Raw genomic sequence first — 27375 nt, 5'->3', positions numbered from 1 at the left:
CATATAAAGCTCAGAAATGGATAAAACTACGCTATTGTGTAAGAAGGCGAGATGAGGGCGGGCACAGTGGCTCATGCCTGTAATCCCAGCACTTTGGGAGGCCAAGGCGGTGGGATCACCTGAGGTCGGGAGTTCGAGACCAGCCTGACCAACATGGAGAAACCCCGTCTCTACTAAAAATACAAAATTAGCTGGGCATAGTGGCACATGCCTGTTATCCCAGCTACTCGGGAGGCTGAGGTAGGAGAATTGCTTGAACCCAGGAGGCAGAGATTGCAGTGAAAAGAGATCGCGCCATCGTACTTCAGCCTGGGCAACAAGAGCGAAACTCCTTCTCAAAAAAAAAAAAAAAGAAAAAAGGTGAGATGATGGCAAGATAGTGGGTAGGTTTTTGAATGTAAGGGGGATTCTGGTCTAGTGATATTCTGTTTCTTGGTCTGGGTTCTAGTTATTCAATTCATGAAAATTCATCAAGCTGTACGGTTATGATCTATGCACTTTTCTGAATGTACATTCCACTCTAATAAAAAGTTTGCTTATAAAAGCAAAAAACAGAAGAACTCTGCAAGTTTTTGTTGAAAGTATTTGCCAGCCACCAAACCCTTTGTGTTCTTAGTTCTATCACAACCTTGGCCAAATGATTTCTGTCCAGTGAGATAAAGAGGAAGGGTGAAGTGTTGTTGTCTAAAAGAACCACTTCCCACAACATGAGATCCAACCACACCCTCCTTTGGGAGCCCACCCTGTCTGCCTAGAACATACCTCTATTTACCCATAACACCTCCAAGCTCTCGAGCAGGGACGACTGTGTTCTTTGTCTCTGTGTTGCTAAAATTTATATTTATTGAATGAATGAGTGAGTGAATGACCACACTCCATTCCATTCACACTTGAGAAAAACCCAGCCAAGTTAGGGAAGTTTTGAGATGGAAGGATTTCCACTTTCTCTCCCACCCCTCCCTCCTTCCCTATCTCTCTCTCTCTCTTTCTCTGTGTCACTCTCACTCTCTGTCTCTCACTCTGTCTTTCTCTCTCAAAAAGCTTTCAGGAAGAAATAATTTAAAAAGCAAAAGCTGGATTACAGAACCTTTTCATTTATATGATCAAAAGTGAGTCCCAGGTAAAATCAGCAGGGGATTTTAAATTAAGTGGTTTTTAATAAACTTACTTTCTTTTGGATTATGAATAAGAAGAGAACTCCAGTGCTTCAAAGCAGAAGGGAGGAAGGTTGCGATTGTGAGGGTGATTTTCATCAGCATTTCTGAGATGAGAGTCTGCGTGCTGCCCAGAGCCTCCTGCTGAGCAGCTGCACTGGGTCCATAGGATTTCACTGGTTCAAACCAGCAAAGCCTCAAAAACCACTGAATGACTAAGGGGCAAATCTTCATTTTCATATAGTGGCTCCTGCATTAGAGGTGGAGAGCTGAGGAAGTGCAGACCGAAGCCAGTGAGGACTCAAAATGAAGGGACAAGCAATATCCTATTAGATTCCTGGGGGAAAAGGGTCAAATCGTTCTGACAATGTTGGAAGCCATAACCACCTTTGAGATTCACTGTGCACACTGATATATCAAAACCTATTTAGCTTTATTTAACCCTAATCAATCATCTCCTACACTTATTTAACTTATTTAGCCCTGCTTCCACAACATTTACCAGCATCCTACAGAATGCTGCATCATACACTGTGAGAAGCACTGAGTTTAGGAATAAAAGGTTTCATCTGAAACTTGCTCTGAACCTCATTGAAAGGAGTCATCCAGGCACTTTGGTCCCTACTTTCTCCTCCTGAGCCAAGGAAGTATGTGGTCTGAATTGACCAACCCAATTCTAGCTACATTCTTGTAGCTGGGCTAAAGAATGAAAACAGGCCAGGGAGGGAATAGTGGCAGAACCTTCTCTTAAACAGTTAGTTTTCATAATGCAAGCTTAAGGCATTCCCCTTTGCTGAAAAAGTTTTAAAGAGTTCTTGCCTGCAAGTAGTCCTGTACATGCTATGAAGTTACTTGGGTAGTTTCAGATGCAGAAAGAAGGGAATGTCCCTAACATGCAGGAGGCAAAGTTGACATAAGTTAGCTCTGACACAGTGTCCTGAGTTGAATATTTCTTGGCTCCATCCAGTTACCCACTATCACTAATCTTGGATCAGGCCCTACCCTAGACCTACAGCTTCCTTTTCACACAGGACTGTCCTCTGGGAAGCCCTAGTTTTCCTGGCTTTTTTTTTTTTTTTTTGAGACAGAGTCTTGCTGTGTCACCCAGGCTGGAGTGCAGTGGCGCGATCTCGGCCCACTGCAAGCTCCGCCTCCCGGGTTCACACCATTCTCCCGCCTCAGCCTCCCAAGTAGCTGGGACTACAGGGGCTCGCCACCACGCCTGGCTAATTTTTTTGTATTTTTAGTAGAGACAGGGTTTCACCGTGTGTTAGCCAGGATGGTCTCGATCTCCTGACCTCGTGATCCACCAGCCTTGGCCTCCCAAAGTGCTGGGATTACAGGCGTGAGCCACCATGCCCAGCCCTTTCCCAGCCTTTTATAATGATTGGGATCCTCCCAGGTTTTCACAGAGGCAGTCTGGTTATGGCCTGTGGTCTTCTCAAAGTCCTTCAAACAGTTACTTACTGCTCCTCCAGGAGCTACTCTTTTGTTTTGGCTTTAGACCCCTGATTCAGCAAAGCCTCACCGTATTTAGTTATGAGCATGTAGATAGACACACACACACACACATACACACTCCCAGGAGGCAACATGGTATGGTTGAGACCACAAATCAAAGAGTGAAATTAATTTTACTACACATTAGCTATATGGAAGCTTTAGTTTCTTCGTCTGTAAAATAGAGATACTTCCATCTACTTTGCAAGTTTGTCATGAGAATCAGAGGTCATCTGGCTGGGTGTGGTGGCTCACACCTGTAATCCCAGGACTTTGGGAGGCCGAGGCAGGCGAATTATGAGGTCAGGAGTCCGAGACCAGCCTGGCCAACATGGTGAAACCCTGTCTCTACTAAAAATAAAAGAATTAGCTGGGTGTGGTGGCGCACGCCTGTAGTCCCAGCTACTCAGGAGGCTGAGGCAGAAGAATCGCTTGAACCCGGGAGGCAGAGGTTGCAGTGAGCCGAGATTGTGCCTGGGTGACAGAGTGAGACTCTGTCTCAACAAAAAAAAAAAAAAAAAAAAAAATTCAGAGGTCATCTAAGGTAAGTTCCTTCTCTCTTCTCTCTAGTATACAGCACTTGCTTGATAAATGGTAGGTATTATCATCATTGTCACCCTTTTTTGCTTCTCTTTTTTTTTTTTTTTGCAGTTGCACTGGCAAAAAATAACGTCTAGCTCATAAAAAAGCATTATTCTCACTTTCCTCTCTGCACAGATACCTACTTTTCTTTCCTTGCCATCTTGATTACTGAGCTGTTGCCAAAAAGAAAACATTGCCCTCTGATCCACAGATGAAAAGCCCTACTACTTGACCAAATGTTCATGAGAGAATCCTTTGATTTTTAATTAATTTATTCATTTATTTATTTAGCATTGGTCTCTGTGCTCCCAGCACAACAGCTGTAGGTAAAGCGCTGCGGGTCACATGCATCCCAGCCAGCTCCCTTGACAGTCCTTGTCAAATTTAAGGCACGTTGCCTCTGTGCAGAGCACTCAGGGGCAAGGGGCTTGCTCCAAGCTCCCAGACCCCGACGACAAGGATGGGAATGGGCGGATCAGGCAGCAGCGAATGCTAGGCAAAGGCCAAAGTCAAGCTTTTTGGCACCACTTCCTCCTGACAGCAGAAAAGCAGGGTCAAAAGTCTGATTTGGGGCATGCGTTCCAAAGCCAAATCCGTGCTGTTTCAGCTTAAAAGGCTCCAGTTTCAAATGGATCCATTTTCATAACTTGAAGCAATATTCACTTAAAAATCCTCTTTCTACTTGGCACGCATGCACATAATTTATATTAAATCCAGTGGGAATTATGCAAGTTCAGTGAGGGATAATTAGACACCTTAATGAGGAAATGTATAGTTTCTGTAACTGTCATTTATTAAGCTTTTATGTACCACTTCATATTTTGAAAGCACTGCACAGCCATTAATTGGGATATTTCCGCAGCCCCATAGGAGCAAGGTCAATAAACAGAGTTCTGTTTCTCTTGGATATGTTATTTCTGAAGTCTTTTATGACCTGAGTGCAAACTCCTAACCTTTGAAGAAACTGGCAGATTCTCTTATAAGCTCATATCAATATGATGATTATATTTAACATCCTAAACAGACTCATTAGCTGCTTAAGAATACAATTTAAGCTCATAATTTTCCATACAGTGGATTTTCTTTCCTTTATTATTTGTTTTCTTCCTGTGGATGTATCTCTTAGCTGCCACTTGGAATAATCTCAAGAGATCTCCTAAGCATGCAGGCTGTGACACTATAAGCCAACTATTTTCAGAACACTGAGAAGGCTATGGGCCTGGAAATGTTTGCAAAATTGCAAATATTTCAAGTTGTCCAGAACATTTCACACTCATGGGAATTTTGAAGATTATTTGAATAATCAGTGGATTACAGAGAAAAATGATTTACTAGGTGTGGGCATTAATTATCCATTAATAATTCCCACTACAGCACTGATGGATACACTTCCGCTGTACCAGATACTTTAAAGATGCCATTTTTCTTGTTTTTGTTGTTGTTGTTGTTGTTTTTAAGACAGATTCTCGCTGTGTCATCCAGGCTGGAGTACAATGGGGCGATCTCGGCTCACCACAACATCCACCTCCCGGGTTCAAGCAATTCTTCTGCCTCAGCCTCCTAAGTAACTGTGATTACAGGCACCCACCACCATGTCCAGCTAATTTTTGTATTTTTAGTAGAAACGGGGTTTTGCCATATTGGCCAGGCTGGTCTCGAACTCCTGACCTCAGGTGATCCACCCTCCTCCGCCTCCCAAAGTGCTGGGATCACAGGCGTGAGCCACCACACCTGGCCCCCATTTTCTTTTTTGTTCCTCATAATCACCTTGGAGTTAATGTGGGGTTGTCACTATATTACAAATAAGGATCTGAGGTTTAGAAACACAGTGACTTTTTTCAAGAATCATGTTGATATTAAGCAGTGATATCAGGACTCAGAGCCAAGAGTGTGTTTTCCAAGTCCACTGCAGTTTTTTCTTTTTCCTTCCCCTTCTGGGATAGCTACAAAAAAAAAAAAAAAAAAAAAAAAAGAAGAAGCTTGTGTTCCCAGAATTCATTCTGCTGTGTCACTCTGAGGATGTGAGGATATCGGTTATAGGAATAACCTGTGGTAGGCTGGGCACGGTGGCTCACGCCTGTAATCGCAACACTTCGGGAGGCCGAGGCGGGTGGATCATGAGGTCAGGAGTTCGAGAGCAGCCTGGCCAACATAGTGAAACCCTGTCTCTACTAAAAATACAAAAAATTAGCTGGATGTGGTGGTGGACACCTATAATCCCAGCTACTCGGGAGGCTGAGGCAGGAGAATCTCTAGAACCCGGGAGGCAGAGGCTGCAGTGAGCTGAGATCACGCCATTGCACTCCTGCCTGAGCAACAGTGCAAGACTCCATCTCAAAAAAAAGAAAACGAAAAAGAAAAGAAATAACCTGTGGTTAATTATAGATTTATGAGCCAAGACAAATGTTTTCACCCATGCTAGACAACTTAATGCAGCGTTTCTAAAATTTTCTTTTTTGGGAGAAGAGGGGGACATGGGTCATTACCTTTTGAGGTCTGCAGTTCAAATGTGGTGGACAGTATTTGCTACCTGCTAGATATTCAGCAACCCATTCCTTTGAAATCACTGTCCTAGAGAGAGAAAGCTGTCTAGTTTGACCTTTGTTCTTCCTGCCTCTCACTTATATAACCTTTTTTATCCTTAAGTTTCAGTATAGACATCATTCATTTCAAGATGCCCTTCCCCTAATGCTTCCCCTGAGACACAGTCAGTTTACCTGTACCCCAGCTCCCATAGTTCTTCCCCACCTCCTATTTATCACAGTGCTTTGCGTTTTTGTGATTACCTGTCTCCCTTCCCTATCAGGCCTTGCTCCCTGAGAACAAGGACTGTGTTTTAAAAACTTCCAAGTCCCCAGTTAACTAATGAATAGAACCAAAGCAGGTGCTCAAATAAAAAAATTTTGAAATGAATCATAGACGAAATGACTTCTGAATGCAAGACCTATGATTAAAAGTAGACAGAGCCAGCTGGGCGCGGTGGCTTACGCCTGTGTTCCCAGCACTTTGGGAGGCCGAGGTGGGCGGATCACTTGAGTTCAGGAGTTCGAGACCAGCCTGGCTAACATGGTGAAACCCCTTCTCTCTTAAAAATACAAAAAACATTAGCCAGGCATGGTGGCACACACCTGTGGTCCTAGTTACTCAGGAGGCTGAGGCACACGAATGGCTTAAACCTGGGGGGCGGAGGTTGCAGGGAGCTGAGATCGTGCCACTCACTGCACTCCAGCCTGGGCAACAGAGTAAGACTCTGTCTCAAAAAAAAAACACACATACAACAAAAGCAGACAGAGTCCCCTCTGGTTTGGCATGCCAAGAGCAGCTTGCCTATGGCCCAGCTGTGGTGTCTGGGAGCCCTGATTCCCAGGAGCCCACATGAGCCTATGTCAGCCGAGCACACATGTGACATTCATGTTTAAGAGGAAGCATGGTCTTTAAAAATATCTAGGTACAAAGAAGAGCCACCCGTGGGCTCTGCTGGCACAGTAAGCACAGGGTCTTTATTAGTTGTAATGTTCTAAGATAAACAGGGCAGTAGGAAGCATTTGCCAGCACTGTGACACTGGAAACATCACCTCCGTCCTCAGCACCTCGGTTCGCACATCGATGCAAACTCAGCAGTAAGGTCTAACCAGCCCCCTTTCTAAGAATGTTGTGAGATTAGAGGAGGCTCAGGAAGCTGAGAGTGAAATTGATAAGCTTTGTGACATGTTTGCTCATGAATGTTTTTGTTTGCTTTGGATTCTGATTCTTGGTTGAATCAGGGTACAGAGAGTGGTATATTTAGTAAACTTTCTGGAATTCCAAAGAGAAAAGCAGCCTGAGAATCAGCTCATCAAGTTCACAGAGGCAGAGGTTGTGGTTGTTTTATGGCAGAGTGCCATTGTGCCAGTTTTCCTGGAAGAAGTGGTCTGATGAAAGAAAAGAAAATTAAATTATGGCGAGAACCAGATGGTCTGGCCACAACCAAGGGGTTATAGCTTGTTCTGAAGACCACCCTGAAATACTGGAGGCCTTTAATCTTGTGAAATGACGGGATAAATGACAGCAACATTTTAGCTTGGTTTTTTTGTTTGTTTGTTTTGTTTGTTTGTTTGGTTGGTTTTTGAGACTGAGTCTCACTCTGTCACCCTGGCTGGAGTGCAGTGGTGCAATCTCGGCTCACTGCAACCTCTGCCTCCCAGGTTCAAGTGATTCTCCTGCCTCAGCCTCCCAAGTAACTGGGACTATAGGCACACACCACCATGCCCGGCTCATTTTTATATTTTTAGTAGAGACAGTGTTTCTCCATGTTGGCCAGGCTGGTCTCAAACTCCTGACCTCAGGTGATCCGCCGGCCTCAGCCTCCCAAAGTGCTGGGATTACAGGCGTGAGCCACCGCGCCCAGCTAGTTTGGCTTTTCTAAAACAGATTCTGTTGGCAGTCACTCTGTTGCCCCACATCCTTGTCTGGCTTTCAGTTGTCCTCAGTGGGACTTCCCAACCACTGTGTCACACATGGGTGACAAGTGCCAACAAAATCATCTCCTCAGCCGTGGGGATACTTTGGTAGGGCCTGGGGCCTCTGAAACCCTTGGATCAGCCTTTCCAGCCATAAGCAGCTTAACTCCCAGTGGGTTTTAAGAATAGCATTTTCTCTGTAGGAAATGGCATAAACATGGTTGGAATGCACCTGTGTTGCATAGATACGAGGCTCTTCCTGATTTATTGCCTGTTCATGTGTTCAGACTTCTGTCCTGGCATTTGCCTAAGCCTGCTATTGAAACCGTCTGGCCACGATACACTCTAGTTCTTGCGTAGCCCAATCTTGTCATGCACCTCCTGCCTCCGTGCCTTTGTCCGTGGTGTTTCCTCAGACAGCTTCCCCAACTGCCTGACCAAGTCCTAGCCCAGGCCATCCAGGCCTCCCTCCTATGAGCTGTCTTCATAAGCACTGCATGATCTCAGTGTTTGCAGTCATCACATTGAATCCTAATGATGTACGTGTCTTATGTGTGTTTCCACAAAAGGGCCTGGCAAAGAATGAATGTTACACCTCTGGTAAATATCCTGAGTTAATATGTTGAATAAAGCCCATGAGATTGGCCAGGCACGGTAGCTAACACCTGTAATCCCAGCATTTTGGGAGGCCGAGGTGGGTGGATCACCTGAGGTCAGGAGTTTGAGACCAGCCTGGCCAACATGGTGAAACCCCGTCTCTACTAAAAATACAAAAAATTAGCCGGGCATGGTGGTGTGTGCTTGTAGTCCCAGTTACTTGGGAGGCTGAGGCAGGAGAATTGCTTGAACCTAGGAGGCAGAGGTTACAGTGAGCCAAGATCATGCCATTGCACTCCAGCCTGGGCGGCAGAGCAAGACTCTGTCTAAAAAAATAAAAAAATTTAAAAAGCCCATGAGATTGGTGAAAGTAGGGAAGCAAAATAAGTACAAGTCTATTTCTATGAATTCACACATAGTAGCTACTCAATAAATGACTGTTGAATGAATGAATAAAAGAAATGTAAAAGGCGTTTTAAATTTAGAATCTGTGGACTCAGTAATGGCTGACTGTAAGAGAAAAGGAAGATGGAGTAGTTGAAGATGTTTCAAGGCAAGGAGTGCCTTCAACACAGCAATCCCGGTCCAACTTCGGAAGCTGTACCCTAGCTAAGCTCTCGAGACATGAATCAAGATTAGGATATTTATTGCAACATTGTTTATAATGGCAAAAGCATAGTAAACAACCAAAATGTCCTTCAGTAGGGGAATGGATAAATAAATTGTGGTATATGCATAAAATGGATGATGTGATTACAGTGACTAAACTAGATAGGAAATACTAACATAGTTAAATCTTCAAGACATAACAGTGGGTGAAAAGGCAAGTTAGAATAGCAAATACGCAATCCAAAACACACTAAAAATACCATGTGTTGTTATTATGTGCATAGAGGATAAAAATATAAAAACAAGCCTAGAAATAAAACACAGACCCCTCGGAATACTGCCTGCCTTTGAGGAAGAGAGGAGGTAGGATGAGATGAACTTTAGATTTATCTGTAATGCTTTAATTTTTTAACAGTAAATGTGGCAATGTATTATAACATCCATTATATCTAGGTGGTGGGTATTCACCCACAACTAAATATATTAGTTTGTGTGCTTTTATATTGTTTTGAAATAGTTCATAATTTTAAAAATCAAAGTCACACAGAAGAAAAGACTGGCTAACAGGGAGAATGATCCTGCATTTCTGCATTTAGTCATCTGTTTTAGACATTCCGACTTTTCAGGCAACCTGGCAAATCACATATGCCACTTAGGACTCGCCAAGTCTCACACCATTTAAAAGCATCACTTCTCAGCTTGGTCACCAGAAACTCATAGATTTATCCTGGACCTCTCTAGAGGCTTCAAAAATGTGCATTAATGTATTTCATCATTGTTTTTAGCTTCCCACCATCCCCCCTCATTTTTTTAATACATTGGAGCATCTATCCAACCTAATTATAATTCATTTTTGTAATAAAATTAATGAAATTCTCTTTCTTTCTTTCTTTCTTTTTCTTTTTTTTTTTTTTTTTTTTTTTTGAGACAGAGTCTCACTCTGTTACCCCCACTGGAGGACAGTGGTGCAATCTCAGCTCACTGCATCCTCCGTCTCCTGGGTTCAAGCTGTTCTTGTGCCTCAGCCTCAGGAGTAGCTGGGACTATAGGCGTGCACCACCACACCCGGCTAGTTTTTTTGTATTTTTAGTAGAGATGGGGTTTTACCATGTTGGCAGGGCTGGTCTTGGACTCCTGACTTCAAATGATCTGTGCACCTTGGCCTCCCAAAGTGCTGGGATTACAGACGTGAGCCACCACGCCTGCCCACCCTTTTTTTTTTTTTGAGATGGAGTCTTGCTCTGTTACCTAGACTGGAGTACAGTGGCATAATCTCGCCTCACTGCAACCTCTGCCTCCTGGGTTCAAGCAATTCTCCTGCCTCAGCCTCCTGAGTAGCTGGGATTACAAGCACACACCACAATGCCTAGCTAATTTTTTTGTATTTTTAGTAGAGACGGGGTTTCACCATGTTGGCCAGGCTGGTCTTGAATTCCTGACCTCAAGTGATCCGCCCACCTTGGCCTCCCAAAGTGCTGGAGTCACAGGTGTGAGCCACCATGCCTGGCTTCATTCATATTTTTGACTGGAATATATTTTCTTAAATCAGTCACCAGTGACTTACATCACTATATTCTCTTGGTTTGTAACTTTGTAAATGTTTCTTTTCTTTCTACCGCCCAACCCCCCACATTGTTTATCTGAGTAAAACAATCAGGTAATACATTTATGGTGAATAATTTCCACTGTGTACCTTCCTCCCCAACTCCATATTCAGTGACATGACATTGCTAGCTTGAAATTAGCCATGATCGGAGTGTTTACACCTTGGCAACTGACAAATGCTACAAATCTGGCCGTTTTTTACCCCCAGAACGCTGAGTGCTCAACAGTTTTCTGAGCTGTGCAGGGCAAGTAGCATTTTTCTCATTTAACACTCATAGAAACTGAGAGTCAACAAAAGACAGGTCTTGACCTGAGTCCCATGGGTCCAAAGTGACATTGCTGGGGCTCTAGTCTATGTGGTTGAGTGGAAGAAGCACTGGCCTTGGAATCACGCAGGTCTGAGTTTGAATCTGACATAGCTACTTTTGAACTGTGAATTGACAAGTGTCCGATTTAGCCCCTCAGTTTCCTCACCTGTAAAATAAGGATAACAAAATCTATCTTGTAAAGATCTCAGGGAGCATTAGGGGAAATGATATGTGATGTGCAAAAAACCTAACAAAGCACAAAGGACCTACGCAGCAGATCTAATTTGTCCTTCAGACTTACAAGTTCAGATCTCTGTGTATTAGCCCATTCTTCCCATAGCCATATAGATACTATTTTTTTTTTCAACTCTACCTGGTCAAACATCTTTCACTAAATGGTGAATATATCTTTTCTCCAAATATGTGCCACTGGAATAAGTAAAGAGGCTTAGAGTTGACATTTGTATGTGATTTGGGGAAATCAGTTTCTTTCCTAGAGTCTTGGAAATGCAGGTGCTAGGTTTCAACTAAGATCATTTTTCAACTGCCTTGAGTCTTCCCCACTGACCATTCTGCTGAGCTAAGCATCCTGAAGAGGATTGATTTGGGGGCCTCTGGGTGCTACGGTTCCACCCACCAAATTGACTGCAGTGGCCTGCAGGGAAATTCTCTCAGCTTTTTGTATTCTGTGCTCAGGGCTTTTTCTGCTTGCTCTAACTGACCTGATGGTAGATAGTTGCTTCTCAGCCATTCAGCTAAGCCTAAATGTATTTTTCTTTTTTAGATTTTAACTGATGTATTTATTTTTTGCCTGAATAATACGTTTAGTTGTTTTAGCTTTTTTTTTTTTTTTTTTTTTTTTTTGAGATGGAGTCCTGCACTGTCGCCCAGGCTGGAGTGCCGTGGCACGATCTCAGCTCACTGCAACCTCCACCTCCCAGGTTCAAGCGATTCTCCTGCCTCAGCCTCCCGAGTAGCTGGGATCACAGGCATGCACCACCACACCCAGCTAATTTTGCATTTTTAGTAGAGACGGGGTTTCACGTGTTGGCCAGGCTAATCTGACCTCAGGTGATCCACCCACCTCCCCTCCCAAAGTGCTGGGTTTGCAGGCATGAACCACCACCCCACCCCGCTGTTGTTTTAGCGTTTTAAAAAATACAAAAGGATATAGACAATGGGAATTTCCCTCCCTAAACAACCCTCCATTCACCCAGGTCCCTCCTGCAGAAAGTAACCAAGAAAAGATATCAAGGAAGAGGAACCACCTCTTATTATTAGTTTCTTATGAGCTCACAGGCTTCTGGAGCTCACCTTAAAGACCCAGCGTGGATGGACCAAAAAGACCCTCTTGAAATCAGGAAGACTGAGACAGGCCCATATGGCTTGTCAGTAATCATCAAGCAAATTGGCAAAGCCATACCCAGAATAAAGTCACAGAGGAGCTGTTTTTGTGTGTACGGATAAATGGTATACATCATACAAATTCCATCTATCAGCTCAACCTAGGTAGGTGGTCATATCTCTGGGGAAAAACACAGGAGAGAACCTAATGTCTGTAAGGAACGTGCTCTGTATCCAGTGCAGAGCTAGAATCTTTTTTTTCATTATTGTGGTGAAATATACATAACATAAATTTACTGTGTTAACCATGTTTAAACATACAGTTGAGTGGCATGAAGTCCATTCACATTGTTGTGTGGCCACTACCACTGTCCATCACCAGACAATGCTAGGCTCTCCCTGCCCTCGTCACTTATTCCTTACAGCAGTCCTTTGAGACCTGTATGACCAGTCTCCATACAACAAGGAGGTCTCAGAGAGATGGTTTCACGTCTCCTGTCGAGTAACTGGCAGGTCCTAGACTTGAACCCAGGTGTATTCATCTCCAGAACAGGTGCCCATACTGTGGAGCCTCATTGGAAGAATTTTTAGAGGGAAGACTCATCTGCAGCAGTGCACAGGCCTCTTGTCTGCATAAGACAATCATGACCGAGAGACTGTGGCTGTGCTGTGAGTAGGCATGCCTAGCTCTCCAGCTTTTTTATTTTTTGATTTTTCTCTTTTATCCTGTGCTGTTGCCCAGGGGTGATCCTGTTACTTCTGGATAAGCTGCGGAAGATGAAATGGGAGCAGATGTGGAGGCTGACCGCAGAGAGGGAGCTCATGGGCATGCTGTCTACATCCTTAGCTGACCAGGTGAGTGGCCAGGTTCGAAGGTGCAGCTATTCCTGAGTGCGCTGGTGCTGTTTCTCAAAGAAACGTAAAAGTAAATCGGTCTGAATGGTTTTCTACGTATTGTGTGACTCTGTGTGCTCTGATACAGCTGCCTTATTCTTGCCAGTCTAAGACAACAGCTCAACTCCTTAGTGCCTTCCCTTTGTTCATTCATTTGTTCATTCGGCAGACTTTCACTGAGTACTATGTATACCAGGAGCCAAGTTCAGAAAAAGGATGACAGAGATAGACGAAGGATGGAGCACTTGCCCTCATAGAGCTTAGCGTCTACTGACACAGACTCCTAAGTAGATGTCGGTGCCCTCTTCATCACCAGGTGGAGTGCACAGGGCCTGCTCTCTGGGACCCCAGAATGCCACAGCATATTTCCCAGGCAAAGTTTCACTGGCCTCCCTGGCAAACCTTTAATCTGAGCCTTTAATCTGAGTCTAACCTTTAATCTGAGCCTTTTGCTTAGATGCTGTACTAGTGTCCCTTTACTCAAGGGAAATGCACTTAAATAGAAAGAATAAACTGCAAGGAAACCACCTTGCTATGCAGGTAGCCTCAGAAACTCCTTGAACTCTACCAAACTGTTAGCAAATATTCATTTTTATTCATTTTTATTATTTTATTTTATTTTTGAGATGGAGTCTCGCTCTGTCACCCAGGCTGGAATGCAGTGGCGCAGTCTCAGCTCACAGCAACCTCCACCTCCTGGGTTCAAGCAATTCTCCTGCTTCAGCCTCCCAAGTAACTGGGATTACAGGTGTGCGGCGCCACACCAGGCTAATTTTTATATTTTTAGTGGAGACGGGGTTTCTCCACATTGGCCAGGCTGGTTTTGAACTCCTGACCTCAGATGATCCACCTGCCTCGGCCTCCCAAAGTGCTGGGATTACAGGCATTAGTCTCTGCACCCAACCAATAAATATTCATTTTTTAAAAACCCATTCCTCATTTTGATGTCCTAGGAAAGGCAGAGGGCTCCAGTCTTTGACTTTGAGTCTACCAGGATCACTCATTTAAATTTTCATCTTCGTGTGGCACTGGTAGCTGTCTTCAGGCATGAAGATGATTTCTCTGAGTTTTCTGCATTTCACCCTTTCCTTTTCATCCAAAGAGCCAGCTCACTCTGCATGTTTTTGTTCAAAGTGCAATTTCCTGGTTCATCAAATGCCTGCAAAGTTTCATAATATGGAGGAAACAAGAAACCCTGCATGATTACTTTACTATGTTTTAAAGTATTATTATTCAGTATTTCCCAAGCAGCCAGAAACTGATTTCCTTTTTCAAACATGAGATAGAGTATAATGAATGAGTTTAAGAAAAAAAATAATACCCAGGTAGCTGTTTTAAACCTGAGGGGAAAATCGTCCACCAGCCTCATATTTCAACTCGGGTCACAGTGACTTGAGCATGTCCCCCAAAGCTAGCAATTGTGTGCCCGTGTCCAGTGAGGATAGTTTATTCAGCCATCTTCTGCCACGAAGGCCCATAATTCACCTCCCGGCGCCACCTGTCAGCAGCTAGTTAATAAGTATGGCCTGGTGCAAGAGCTTGGAGAAGAGCCCAAAAAAGGTAAAACCTCCCTAGACAAGTCAGGGTTGGATTTTGAAACGGAGAGTGCGTATCCTGGGCACCATGGCCTGCAGAGATCCAAGGAGCATCCATCACTGAGTCCACCACAGGCCCCAGGAAGCCTGTGTGCTGAAAGGAAGGATCTGTAATTTGTCTCGGTCCCCGAATGAGTGGGGCTACTTGTCATCATGCAGTTTCCTCTCCAGGAGGCTCAGGATGGATAACACAGGGCTCCTGCCTAGGAGGCCAGAGGGGAAGGAGACTTCATTTTTCATATGCCAGTGAGGGTAGGGAAGACACCCCATGTCTGCACATGTGAGCTCACTGGATAGGGCCTTATGAGACCAGCAGGACTCTGGAGCTTCCAGTCAGCCTGGGGCATTCCCTCGTCTCTATCCAAACATTATTGCTTGGTTCCTAGAGATAACAGGCAAGACAGATGCCCCACAGTGCAAGCCAGCCTGTGTTCAGAGCAGGAGGTTCAAGAGAAGCCCTATCACAGGGGATGCAGTGCCTTGAGAGCCAAAATGGGCAGCTGGACCATCCGACTGTCTTGACTGTGTCTTTGGCTTTCATCCCCCAGGATATTTTCAATGCCGTCATCAAACAAAACCCCTTCCTTGTGTACCAGCTCCCCTGTTTCTGGAATGTGCAGCTGTCGGACCACACCCGCTCCGAGCAGTGCTACAGAGACGTGTCTGATCTAAAGGTAGGATCAACACATGCACATCCCCGGAGGTAGGGTGAGGTGGGCTGAGAGGACCTCCCAGGGGCATGGATGGCTGGGATATTTATGTGCAATGTGGTGATAGAGATAAGGGCACAGGAGAGCGGAATGAGTATGCTTTTCATCTTTGTGGGGTGTTGGTTTTTTTCCACTTTTATTTGGGCTTTCTGGAAAGCCTAAAGCCTCCTGGCGTAAGAACCAGCTTGTGTGGTTATTATTCTTGCCATCTGCTGGTGGGTCTTTTGGTTCATGCCAGCTCCCCAAATCTATTCATTCAACTCAAGCAAAAACATTTATTGAGGGCCTACTCTGTGCCAGGTGCTGTAGATGTGGATGTGAATAACTAACCTGCTTCCAAGTCATGTATGGCTTGGAGGAGGAGAGAAATGTGCAAAGAAGTATAAGTATTTTAAAAAGGACAAGTGCTATGACAGGTGTGGGTGGGTGAGTGGGAGAGATGCAAGCATAAATGTCTCATTCTTCCTCACAGAGGGGGGACAATGACAGAAAAAGCCTTCATCACTACTCTCTAGGTACCAAACACTGTGAATGGACCTGGCTATAGAAAGAGGAAGAAGACAGGGTGTATTAGTCATCTACTGCTATAGATAATGCTGCATAACAAGCTATTCTGATAGTGGCCTAAATCAGCAACCATTTATATAGTTGATGAGTTTGTAGGCTGGTTGGATGGTTCATTTTTTTACTGGTTTAACAGAGTATCTGTGGTCAGCTTCAGATGGGACAGCTGGTGACTGGGGCAACTTGGCTGTCCTCTGGTATGTCCTCTGTCCCCTCAGCAAGCCAGTATGGTGTTTTCTCATGGTGAGGCAGAGGTGGCAGAGGAAGCCCTAATACACGGGAAGAAACCTTGAGTCGTTGTTGCTAATATCCCTCATTGGCCAAAGTAACTGTATGACTAAGCCCATATGATTACTTTGAGTAGGGAGTGTGAGTTAAGGAGTGTGTCAGAATTCCCTCCCTACAGTGGAAGGAGTAAAGACTTGACCACAACTATTCAACAGAACGAAGATTTTAACACAGGCCTGTCTGACAGCAAGGGCTTTTGCCTCTCAGGTTGTATCACAGAGGATTAGATACATGCGTCCTTAAAGAGTTTGTTTCATATAAAGTTTATATCTATTGCAAGTTTTAAAAAGGAAAAAGGATTGCAAAGCTAGCTTTTCTAATAAATTAGTCTTTTGTACTTGGCTTCTGATCCATGTCCCCATGTGGGTATTATGTCTTATTTATAGTCATAATGCATGTTAAATGTGGTTTTCTGCTTTTCATTTGTTTCATATCATAAGCATTTTCTGGGTGAGCCACATGGTGTTAATGAACATCATATCCAATAGTTAGTCTGTTACCTAGCCACTCCCTTGACCTTAGTTGGTTTCAAATTTTCATAAATATAAATTATATCTTAATTAACAGTTTTGTCCATGAAGCCCTTCCATCCATTATTGTTGTAGCTTGCCTTTCCAGGAGTGAAATTATAGCATTAGAAAGAAAGAACTTTTTTTAACTGCATTTGAAATTTATTGCAAAATATTAGAAAGGATTTAAAACAGAGGTTCCTGCAACATTCATTCCTTCCATCAGCATTTATTCAGTTCCTTCTGTATATCATGTGCTTGTTAGAAATAAGGAAAAGAGAAGAAACAGAGAGGAATATTGTCAAAAATATCATGGATTAAAAAGTTTGGAGAGGGGGGCAAAATAAAACCAACCGTGTAAAGAATATGTAAAAATGCTGGATTAAAAAATGTTTTACATGCTTTGAAAGCATAATTGATCGGTTCATAAAGCAAAGGCCAGAAACAATGACAGAGTGAATCCAAGAAGATAAGCAAAGAGCAACTGGATGTCACCTTTGCCCTTGGAAGGGATGATCCCTAGTGGCAGGGAGCCTGGTTTAAAGGTGAGCCTGGTATTATAAGAAATCTATTTAGTCTTTGTCCCTGGTTCCTGGAACAGAGGTCCTAAAACCCTTGAAATTTCCTGCGTGATAAGAACAGCTTTTATTATGTATATGAGCCCCTTTGGGTTATACCTGAGTTTATGCTAATGAGGTGTCTAGAGTAGGGCCTCTAGAGAGCCTCAGGATGGAAAGACCAAGTGATTAGAGGGTTAGAACTTCCCCATTGATCAATTCCCACCTGTGAGTGAGAACATGTGGTGTTTGGTTTTCTGTCCTTGCGATAGTTTGCTCAGAATGATGGTTTCCAGCTTCATCCATGTCCCTACAAAGGACATGAACTTATCCTTTTTTATGGCTGCATAGTATTCCATGGTGTATATGTGCCACATTTTCTTAATCCAGTCTGTCATTGATGGACATTTGGGTTGGTTCCAAGTCTTTGCTATTGTGAATAGTGCCACAATAAACATACGTGTGCATGTGTCTTTATAGCAGAACAATGAGAACACTTGGACACAGGGTGGGGAACATCACACACCGGGGCCTGTCATCGGGTGGGGGAGAGAGGAGGGATAGCATTAGGAGATATACCTAATGTAAATGACAAGTTAATGGGTGCAGCACACCAACATGTCATGTGTATACATATGTAACAAACCTGCACGTTGTGCACATGTACCCTAGAACTTAAAGTATAATAAAAAAAAAAAGAAAAGAAATCACTCAGCAAATATAAAGCTTTGCCTGTGTGACTTCTTTCATAAAATAAAGACTTTACAACACTCAAAAAAAAAAAAAAAAAGAACTTCCCCACTGAAAGTTCCATGGACCTCTGGGAAGGCAGGAGGGTGTGCTAGAAATCAAGCTCTTTAAATGCTCTTGAATAACAAGATTTGATGAACTTCTGGGTGGGTGAACACTATTGTTACTGTAGGGTGGTGTGCCCAGAGAGGGCATGGAAGCTCCATACCCCCTCACCCCACACCCCCATATTTTGCCCTATGTACCTCTTCTCTCTGGCTGTTCCCAAGTTGCATCCTTGATAATAAGCTGGTAATGTGTTTCCCAGAGTTTCAGGAGCCATTCTAGTAAATTATGGAACCCAAGGAGGGGATCATAGGAATCCTTGATTTATAGCAAATCTGTCAGAGGACAGGAGGCTGGGATTTGCAACTGGCATCTGAAGTGGGCAGCCTTGTGGGACTAAGCCACTAACCCATGGAGTCTGATGCTTTTGTCAGGGAGGTAGTGTCACTGTTGTATTAAATTATAGGGACCCAGCTAGTGTTGAAGAACTGGTCATTGTAGGAAAATAACCCCACAATATCTGGCATCAGAAGTCTTCTGTGTGAGAGTATAGAAAAACAGTGGTTTTTCTCAATAGGTAACTGTATAATTTATTGTTCAAACAAGCGAATGCTATCATGGGTTACAGAGGGACAATAGGCCAACAGGCAAAACATATAATTATTCTGTTGAAATACTATACACAGGACCTTAGGCCCACAGGAAGAAAGACCTCACATAAAGGCCTCACATAAAGTCAGGATCCACAAAGAGTATTATCCTCAGTCGATAAACAGTTAATAAAACTCAGAGTGTACAAGAAGACAGTAGAGGTTGTTGTCTGTTTCATCCTTGGTTTTAGGTAGAATAAGGGAGAAATGTTTCCTCTGAGATTTTATTTTAAGCCTATGCCCATATTATTTTGGGGGCTGAAATTACATGTGTGGGAGCAAAAATGGAAAGAAAAAAATTAAAAATTTGCCAGGCACTTGGCAGAAACTAACATAAATCTGATCTAGAAGAATATTCTTAAAAACAAGTCTTCAGAATTTTTTAGGGGAAGTTACAAGGAAAGCAAGGTTCTCAGTTAGGAATCACAAAACACACAAGGAAGTAAGCTACCCTGAGAAAGTGCAAAAACTGAAGACTGGGGTTAAATCTGAAAGACTGCAAATATTGGACTTACCAGATATAAAACATAAGTATTTTTATTACATGTAGAAATAAACAATGAATATTGAAAGTAGGATGAAGGAATAGTAGATTCTCAAAAAATGAATAGCCCTATTTGGATTAAATAGTATTTTTAGAAGTGAAAGATATAATTATTGAAATTAAATGGATATGTTAAGCAGCAGCTTAAACACAGCTGAAGAGAGAATTAGTGAACTGGAAGAGATATAAGAAATTACCCAAAATGCAACACAGAATGAAAAGAGAGAGAAAAACTGAGAAAGAAGCAAAGAAATTGGGATATGTCTCATTGGACTATCAGAAGGAGATAATAGAGAAAATTGGAAGTGAGGCATATCTTAAGTATGCCAAGAAACAATAACAGGTTGTATACCTAGAAGAATAATCTTTCAAGCATAAGATAACAAAGAGAATTTTCTGCAAACATGCAAAGAAACTTCTAAAGTATTGTCAGCCTTAATAACAAAGAGATCCTCTCTAAAAGAAAACTATATTTATTCTGGAATAGTGCGTTGCAATGGGAATATACGTGCCATAGCAAACTATGTGCATACCCAGGGAGATAAAGGAAGATAAAAGTTTTTAAAGGAAAAATGAAGAGGATTTTATAATTGTTCGGAGATAATTATCTTTGGCCAAAGGATCAGTAACAAAGTTGACACCAGTCCAAGACTGGACAGGCAGTTGCTGGGCAGATGTGCCTGCAGAAGTTTTTATTCTGTGTGTGTAAATTTACGATGGCATTTGTGCAAGATTGTGGTTTTCACAGAGTCTTTTGTAATCATTCTTGTTACCAGACACTTGTGGATGAAAAGCCTCTTTCCATGGCCTTCCTGGTTCTATTTGTCAGGGTTTTGTTAACACAAATGACTCCATTTTTATTTTGGCAACATTCATATTTCACCCTTTTGATCAAGATGTTTCTCCAAAAGTGTCACTGTTCAATCATCCTTTAGTTAGGTTTTCATGTCTCTCAGTGCCAGGATGGACCTCTCCCAGGTTTCTGGTCTTGTTTCACGTTGGAGAGAATGAATGGCAGCTAGGAGTCAGTGTCAAAACCTTTTTAACCACATTTGAGCCATAAGGAAGTTTAAGTGGGGTGCTCCTAGTCTGTCTACTTGGAGTCTGTAATTAAGTTCAATTTTGTCTGTTCCATAGGCATATGTTACCGTCTCAAAGTGCTGGGTTAGCATTATACTGTTAGGATTTGTACATCTGTAAAAAATTTGAACAAGTAACAGATACAAAATTAAAGAGGAAAATGCAAAGTAAAATTAATAGTGATGTGACAAGAACAGTTTGCATAAGGACTTTGAGCAATAAACCTAGGCTTTAAAGACAACCAATTGAATAAACAAAATGACCATTATCCTACCATGTGAAAAAGGTAGGCTTTATTATATCATTATGATATAGCGCCTTGTTCTGACATCTTGAAAAAAGCTGTCTACATGAAAACAATCAACTCTCATCCTGGTTTGCAGTTTGAATGTCTCCGGTAATGGCATGGGACAGTTTGGTGAACTTTGTGTGGCCCAGACATCAGGCACAAGACTTGTTTCTTAAAATTCATCTAGTTTCAGCTTATAGGGCTTCCAAAACAGAGAAATTCCCATTTGTGGTAACTGCATAGAAGACAGTAGGATTGTAGAAATCTAGAAGAGTTCTATAGGCAAATAACAAATAGCAAATTGCTCTATAGGCAAATAACAAGAACTTGAAAACAGTACACACAGCTATCATCTAATAACAGGTGTATTCTAGCTTTTCTTTAGAAACATAACTCGTGTCTGCATTTTTTTCTTTAAATCATGGCCATATGGGATATTTTCTGTTTTGTTGTGGTTCTTTTTTATTGATGGTCATGCAGTGAGTGTTTCTTGGAAATGGCCAATTTTTATTAAAATATCTCCGGAAGAAAAAAAAAAAGAAACATAACTTTTTCTTCCTACGGTGATATTGACTTTTCCAAAAATAGAGTAAGACAAATTTGTTTCTAAAATACATTTAGTTTTTATCAAATATTGCCTGCAAGAATAGTGATTTGACCACATAGTAATCTCAGATTTAAAAACCTTTTGAAGCTAAGCTGGTGTCAAGTGCTGTAGTTCTAGCTACTGGGGAGGTTGAGGTGGGAGAATCGCTTCACCCCAGGAGTCTGAGGTTACAGTGAGCTGAGACTGTGCCACTGCACTCCAGCCTGGGTGACAGAGAGAAACCATGTCTCAAAAAAATAAATAAATAAATAATAAACATAAATAAAAATAAAAATTTCTTGAGGTTAATAAGATAACCCAAGACAGACTTTAGGTTATACTTACAGTCCTAATGTTCCTGGACCTGCCAGGAATTGACAATTTTTATTCATCTACTCTAAGGCTGAAAACCCTAGAAGTCAGGCAGTTTATACTTATTCTCAGATATGACATTTCAGTCAAAACCTTGATGATATAACCAATTGTTTCCATTGTATCCTGCTATAAAGAGAGAGTTAATTTTTTTTTTATTTTTAGGAGAGACAGAGTTTCACCATGTATGCCAGGCTGGTCTCAAACTCCTGGCCTCAAGGGGTCTGCCCACCTGTCTTACAGACATGAGCCACTGTGGCAAGCAGAGAGAGCAAATGTTATTGAACTTGTACAAATAACCACATTACCATAAAAAATAAGAATACTCACAAAATCTCTCCAAACTTTGGAGAGATAAAATTGGAAGAAAAAGGAAATCCTTCTACCTTGTTCACAAATATATAGTTTACCGAATTGTTGCGCACTATAGACAGCTTAGGGAAGAAAATTTCCTTAAATCTGGAAAACAAAACATTTAAGTGAAGAACTAACAGTGTTTTCAATAAAAGTCAAAAACATTATCGGTTACTTAATCTCATGCAATTTATTTTTGTGCTGCTTGAGCTTGATTAGTAGTTTCATGAATTCATGTTTCTTCATTGGAGTTCTCAAACATTTGCATTTAGTCCATTGATCTTAAACTTTTTATTAACCTATATCTAAGAGTACTTGTTAGAGTCACTGCCATAAATTTGCTTGCAAATGCCTTTAAAGAAGAATTCAAAACAATAGCTGTGGATAAAAACTTAGAATACCCATGGCTAAAAATCTGATGGGAGTTCATTATAATAAGCAATTAACATGGAAATTTAGTTATTTTTGTGCCACACAACATAATGTCTAGAATTTTAACTAATGTCATATTAGATTTTTAAGAATTTTATATAATTTGGGTACATACCCATAAATGTAATGCAAAGAAGATCTAGTATCACTTATTATTTGACAGCATTTAGCATGCAGTTCACAAAATAAGACTAATCATTTAATATTTCTACAAGATGAGAAATACATTCTTTGAGACTCTCCATAGTCTGGAAAATCCAGAAGTTAATTTCAGGTCAATAAAACTTAAGTTAGAATTTTGATTCAGGGAAACCTGCCAAAGATTTTAAAAGGTTGAAAGCATTTGATGAGAAGTTACTGTGACGTAATAGTCATTCATGTAACCAGAGTGATTATCAAAAGACAATACAGAAACTTACGTGGAACCTTAGTGCTTTCAAAACTCCATTTTCCTAAGTAATCAAATACTGAATAAAGATAACACAGGAAATTATATTGATAACGTATAAAATGTTTGTTTCTTAGGCCAGTTACTGAAAAGGTAAAAAACAACTTCGGCAGGTTGATTGCTTCTCCTTATGAGAAGCCAGTGTATAATAGATAACCAGGTGGTCGACCTGATGAAAACGGTACTTGAATTTAATCTGACATAGAAAGAATGAGTCCAAGGTTATGAGTGTATACCATATTATACAGGAATGTAAACAAGAAAACTAGCATGTTGAGCAGGGGAATACATGGCCCTTAGTAATAGCACGGGAGATTTCTTGGTTACGTGGGATAATTCAGACATGTCAAGAAAAGCCAAGAGTACAAAATCAAGGTATACTGGTGGAAAACATTGCCTTTGTAGGCCTTCAGGATAAACTTTTTTTTTTTTTTTTGAGACGGAGTCTCACTCTGTCCCGAGGCTGGAGTGCAATGGCGTGATTTCGGCTCACTGCAACCTCCACCTCCCGGGTTCAAGTGATTCTCCTGCCTCAGCCACCCAAGTAGCTGGAACTACAGGCGTGTGCCACCACACCCGGCTAATTTGTTGTATTTTTAGTAGAGACAGGGTTTCACCATGTTAGCCAGGATGGTCTTGATCTCCTGACCTCATGATCTGCCCGCCTCAGCCTCCCAAAGTGTTGGGATTACAGGCATAAGCCACCGCACCCAGCCCAAGATAAACATTTAATGGACAAGCCATAATAGCAGAGTTAGAACTGGGGGAAAAAAAACAGTTACAGGAAGGAATGGAAAAAGGAATGGAAAACTTAAAGGAGAGAGTTATCCCAGGCCTTCTCAAGGGTAGAAAGAGGAAGAGCAGAAGGCAGTGATGTATGACCTGAAAATCACATGCAGCAAGATATAGCAAAAGTTGAACTTCTGAGACATGAATCTGAAAAGCTTCCAGAGGAAACCTCTGCCTCAAGAAGTGAAATTACCATTCTAAATGAAGAAGACAGCATTTCTAACCCGAAACTAGGGAAATTAAATGGATCTCAGGAAGAAATTTTGCAGAAATAGAAACTATAGTTCAGAAGATGGCAGTTAAACAGATTTCAGAATTAAAAATTATAATCTCTTATGGTTTTACTAAGAGCAGATCAGTACTTCAAGAAAACCTTGTTGTTCTAACATAGGGGATGAAATTTTTAGTTTTGTTTTAGTGTATTTTTAACAGCAAAGCTCAATCTTTAGGAAGGCTTATAAATAATTCCCTTCTAATTACAGGCAACTTGATCACACCCACAATTTCTTTTATAAATTTATCCTTCATAAACTTTATTGTGACTTACTCAGACCTTTTACAACATGCTTAAACTTTCTGCTTTGTCCTTTACTTTCTCTTTATTAAATAACCTGTCATTTTAAGACAAAAATTTACCACATAAGATTCTTTCTCATAGGAAATGCTCTTTTCTTTTTAACCGTCCTTACCAAAAATACATCCTTATATCCATAACTTTCTTCATATTACTCTCCTACTTACTGGTTCCTGTTTGTCTTGTTTCTATTTCCATTCTAAATATACTTTTCGAGGCAACCTTTAAGTAACCTTTGAACTGGACAAAATTATTCTATTTTCTCAGTAAGAAACATATTTTTTATGCCTTGTAATTTCATTCATCAAAACACATCTTATTTGGTATACTTTGTGATATGATTTGGCTGTGTCCCCACCCAAATCTCATCTTGAATTGTAGCTCCCATAATTAACACATGTTGTGGGAGGGACCTGGTGGGAAATAATTGAATGATGGGAGCAGTTTCCCCCACAAATTTCTCATGGTAGTGAATAGGTCTTACAAGATCTGATGGTTTTATAAGAGGTTTCACCTATTGCTTGGCTCTCACTCTCTCTTGCCTGCTGCCATGTAAGACTTGCCTTTTGCCTTCCACCTTGATTGTGAGGCCTCCTCAGCCACGTGGAACTGTGAGTCCCTTAAACCTCTTTTTCTTTATAAATTACCCAGTCTTGGATATTTCTTTATCAGCAGCATGAAAATGGATTAATACACTTTGTATACAGAATTATATATAAATTAATTAGGATTTTATTCTTAGTAACCTTAATTTCTAGTGAAAACCTAGGAAGCCAAAAATTTTGAATTCTCTGTCACATATCAGCATTTTGTAATGAGAACTATTTTATAATTTTTAGGAACATGTTTTAATAGACTCAAATATATTTAAGAAGCCGAAAACAAGTTATATTTATGTTCAGCAATTTGTTCTTATTTTTATGGAAATGACCCAGACATTTGATGAGTGTTTTTTATTTAATGTAACATAGCATAACCTTATGATTTTAAAGTACATGAAAAGTTATTTTATAAACATTTATTCCACATTCCATTTATTCCAAATGTTTATTTTATAAACTATATATTTTTTTAACTTTTCTTTTTTTTTTTTTTTTTTGAGACGGAGTCTCACTCTGTCACCCAGGCTGGAGTGCAGTGGTGCAATCTCGGCTCACTGCAAGCTCCGCCTCCCAGGTGCACGACATTCTCCTGCCCCAGCCTCCCGAGTAGCTGGGACTACAGGCGCCCGCCACCATGCCCGGCTAATTTTTTGTATTTTTAGTAGAGACGAGGTTTCACCGCATTAGCCAGGGTGCTCTTGATCTCCTGACCTCGTGATCCGCCCACCTCAGCCTCCCAAAGTGCTGGGATTATAGGCGTGAGCCACCACGCCCGGCAAACATTTACTCCATTTACATTTACCTAATTTACTGACTTTTAACAATTCACCTAGATTACTTATGAAAACTGAAATATTACACAAAGCAAATCATCAAGTTATTTTTCTGTTAACCATTTTTGTATTTTGTGAATATCAGGTGTTTGCTTAAGTAAGAACCTGAAAGTAAAATACATAAGTATTTTGCCCACAACTCAGAAGCTACAACTGTTTTTATTAAACCAATAATATTAAATGAGTCCTACTTATCAACGAGTTACACAAAGATTATTCTGTTTTCAAGTTGAGTTCATAGTTTCATGACTTTAAAACATGTAGCAGAAACAAATACAAAACCCAGCCAAAAATGTATGCTGCCAGTTTTGGAGATATTTCTATTTTTATTTTACCAATGATTTAAAAACCATCTTATTTATCAAAGTTTTATTTAAGTCATAGGAACTAAAAGGCTATATTTTATATGTGTGATAATTCATCTAAGCCAATCAAAATAAAATTTCTTAGGAGATTTTTTTTTTGGTCAACTATTTCACATTTTACTATGTAGATACAGCATAACATATATTATATAACATAATACATGTTATTCTATAACATGTATTATTCATATAACATGTTATTCTATAACATGTATTATTCATGTTCTGTTATATGAATATACTATGAATATTATATTTCATTATACATTTTATTTTACATTTCTGAGATTTTACTATGTAGACATAACATAAAATAATAAATGTTATATGTATTATTCATGTTATGTTATATGAATACTATTCATTATGTTATATCATTAATCAATAATTATTGAATATTAATATTAATTTATTAATATTAATATCAATTATTTAATAATTTAACAGTGTTAAATTATTGATATTTAATGATTTGATAATATTAATATTTATAATTCAATAATAATGTTCTATAATATAATATGTATTATTATAACAACTATTCCAGATTTTACTTTGTAAATACAACATATTATATAACATAATACATGTACCTGTTGGTAACCACACCTAAACACATAGACACACATACACAAAGATCTTACTGCTTTTATTTTAGAATTTTAGCCAGGAGATAGTAATACAAACTCACCCATTTATAAACAACGATTGGATTCAAATTATATTTCTCTCAAAATTGGGACCTTTTTACATGGCTAAACTTAATTGCTAATCTAGTGAAGGCTATGGATCAAAGTTTTGGATAAAGCAGTTTAGTTTTTTAAAAAACCTCTTTTACCTTTTTTTGTTTCCTTTCTTCAGCTTCAAATGAGTTTACATTTTAGCTGGGACTGACTGAATTGTATAAGAAAAACAAAATCTCCAGTGGCCTTGAATTAGTAACACATTTATCTTTGTTCGCTGATCCCCAATGCTAGTCAGTGGTTATGGGGAAGCATCTTAACAAGAGTTTTGTTTTCCAGTTATTTATTTTTTTTAATGGCCCCTGTGTGGCAGACACAACAGTTTTTATGCTGGAAAGAGATACCTTATATTACTGCTCTGACCTCGAGATTTTGACCTGAGAGCCTAACCTTCATAATGATTTATCTAATTTTTATTATTTTAAGCTATCAATCCCCTTAGTTAACTGCTCTAGCACCCTAAGCAATTGGTAGCCAGGCAAACCCAAATTTACATTTGCAAAAGATATCTAGGTTGGTTACTTTGGAGCTGTTGTAATATGTAAAGCCATTTATTTAAAAGCCCTTTAAGACTTTTTTTTTTTTTTTTAAATCTTGGCTAGAATGCCATAAGCACTGAATTTTATCTCAACACCAGCAGAAAAGTCAACTGATTTAGACCAGG

At 40.6% G+C, this 27375-nt stretch overlaps 1 protein-coding gene across 7 annotated transcripts in view; it reads left to right on the top strand.

Annotated features, from left to right (window-relative positions):
* LARGE1 (LARGE xylosyl- and glucuronyltransferase 1) overlaps positions 1–27375 on the top strand; it is a 769194-nt gene that overhangs the window by 528688 nt on the left and 213131 nt on the right. For all 7 annotated transcript variants that reach the window (XM_063722909.1, XM_063722906.1, XM_009234297.4 and 4 more), the window contains 2 exons: positions 12881–12993; positions 15176–15301. In XM_063722909.1, coding sequence (XP_063578979.1) covers positions 12881–12993; positions 15176–15301 — 239 coding nt within the window. The remainder of the gene's footprint in view (positions 1–12880; positions 12994–15175; positions 15302–27375) is intronic.

Source organism: Pongo abelii, chromosome 23 (assembly GCF_028885655.2).
Source record: "Pongo abelii isolate AG06213 chromosome 23, NHGRI_mPonAbe1-v2.0_pri, whole genome shotgun sequence".
In the NCBI taxonomy this organism is placed as follows: Eukaryota; Metazoa; Chordata; class Mammalia; order Primates; family Hominidae; genus Pongo; species Pongo abelii.
The sequence above is the reverse complement of the archived record's forward strand: the minus strand, read 5'-3'. Positions and strand labels throughout refer to the sequence as shown.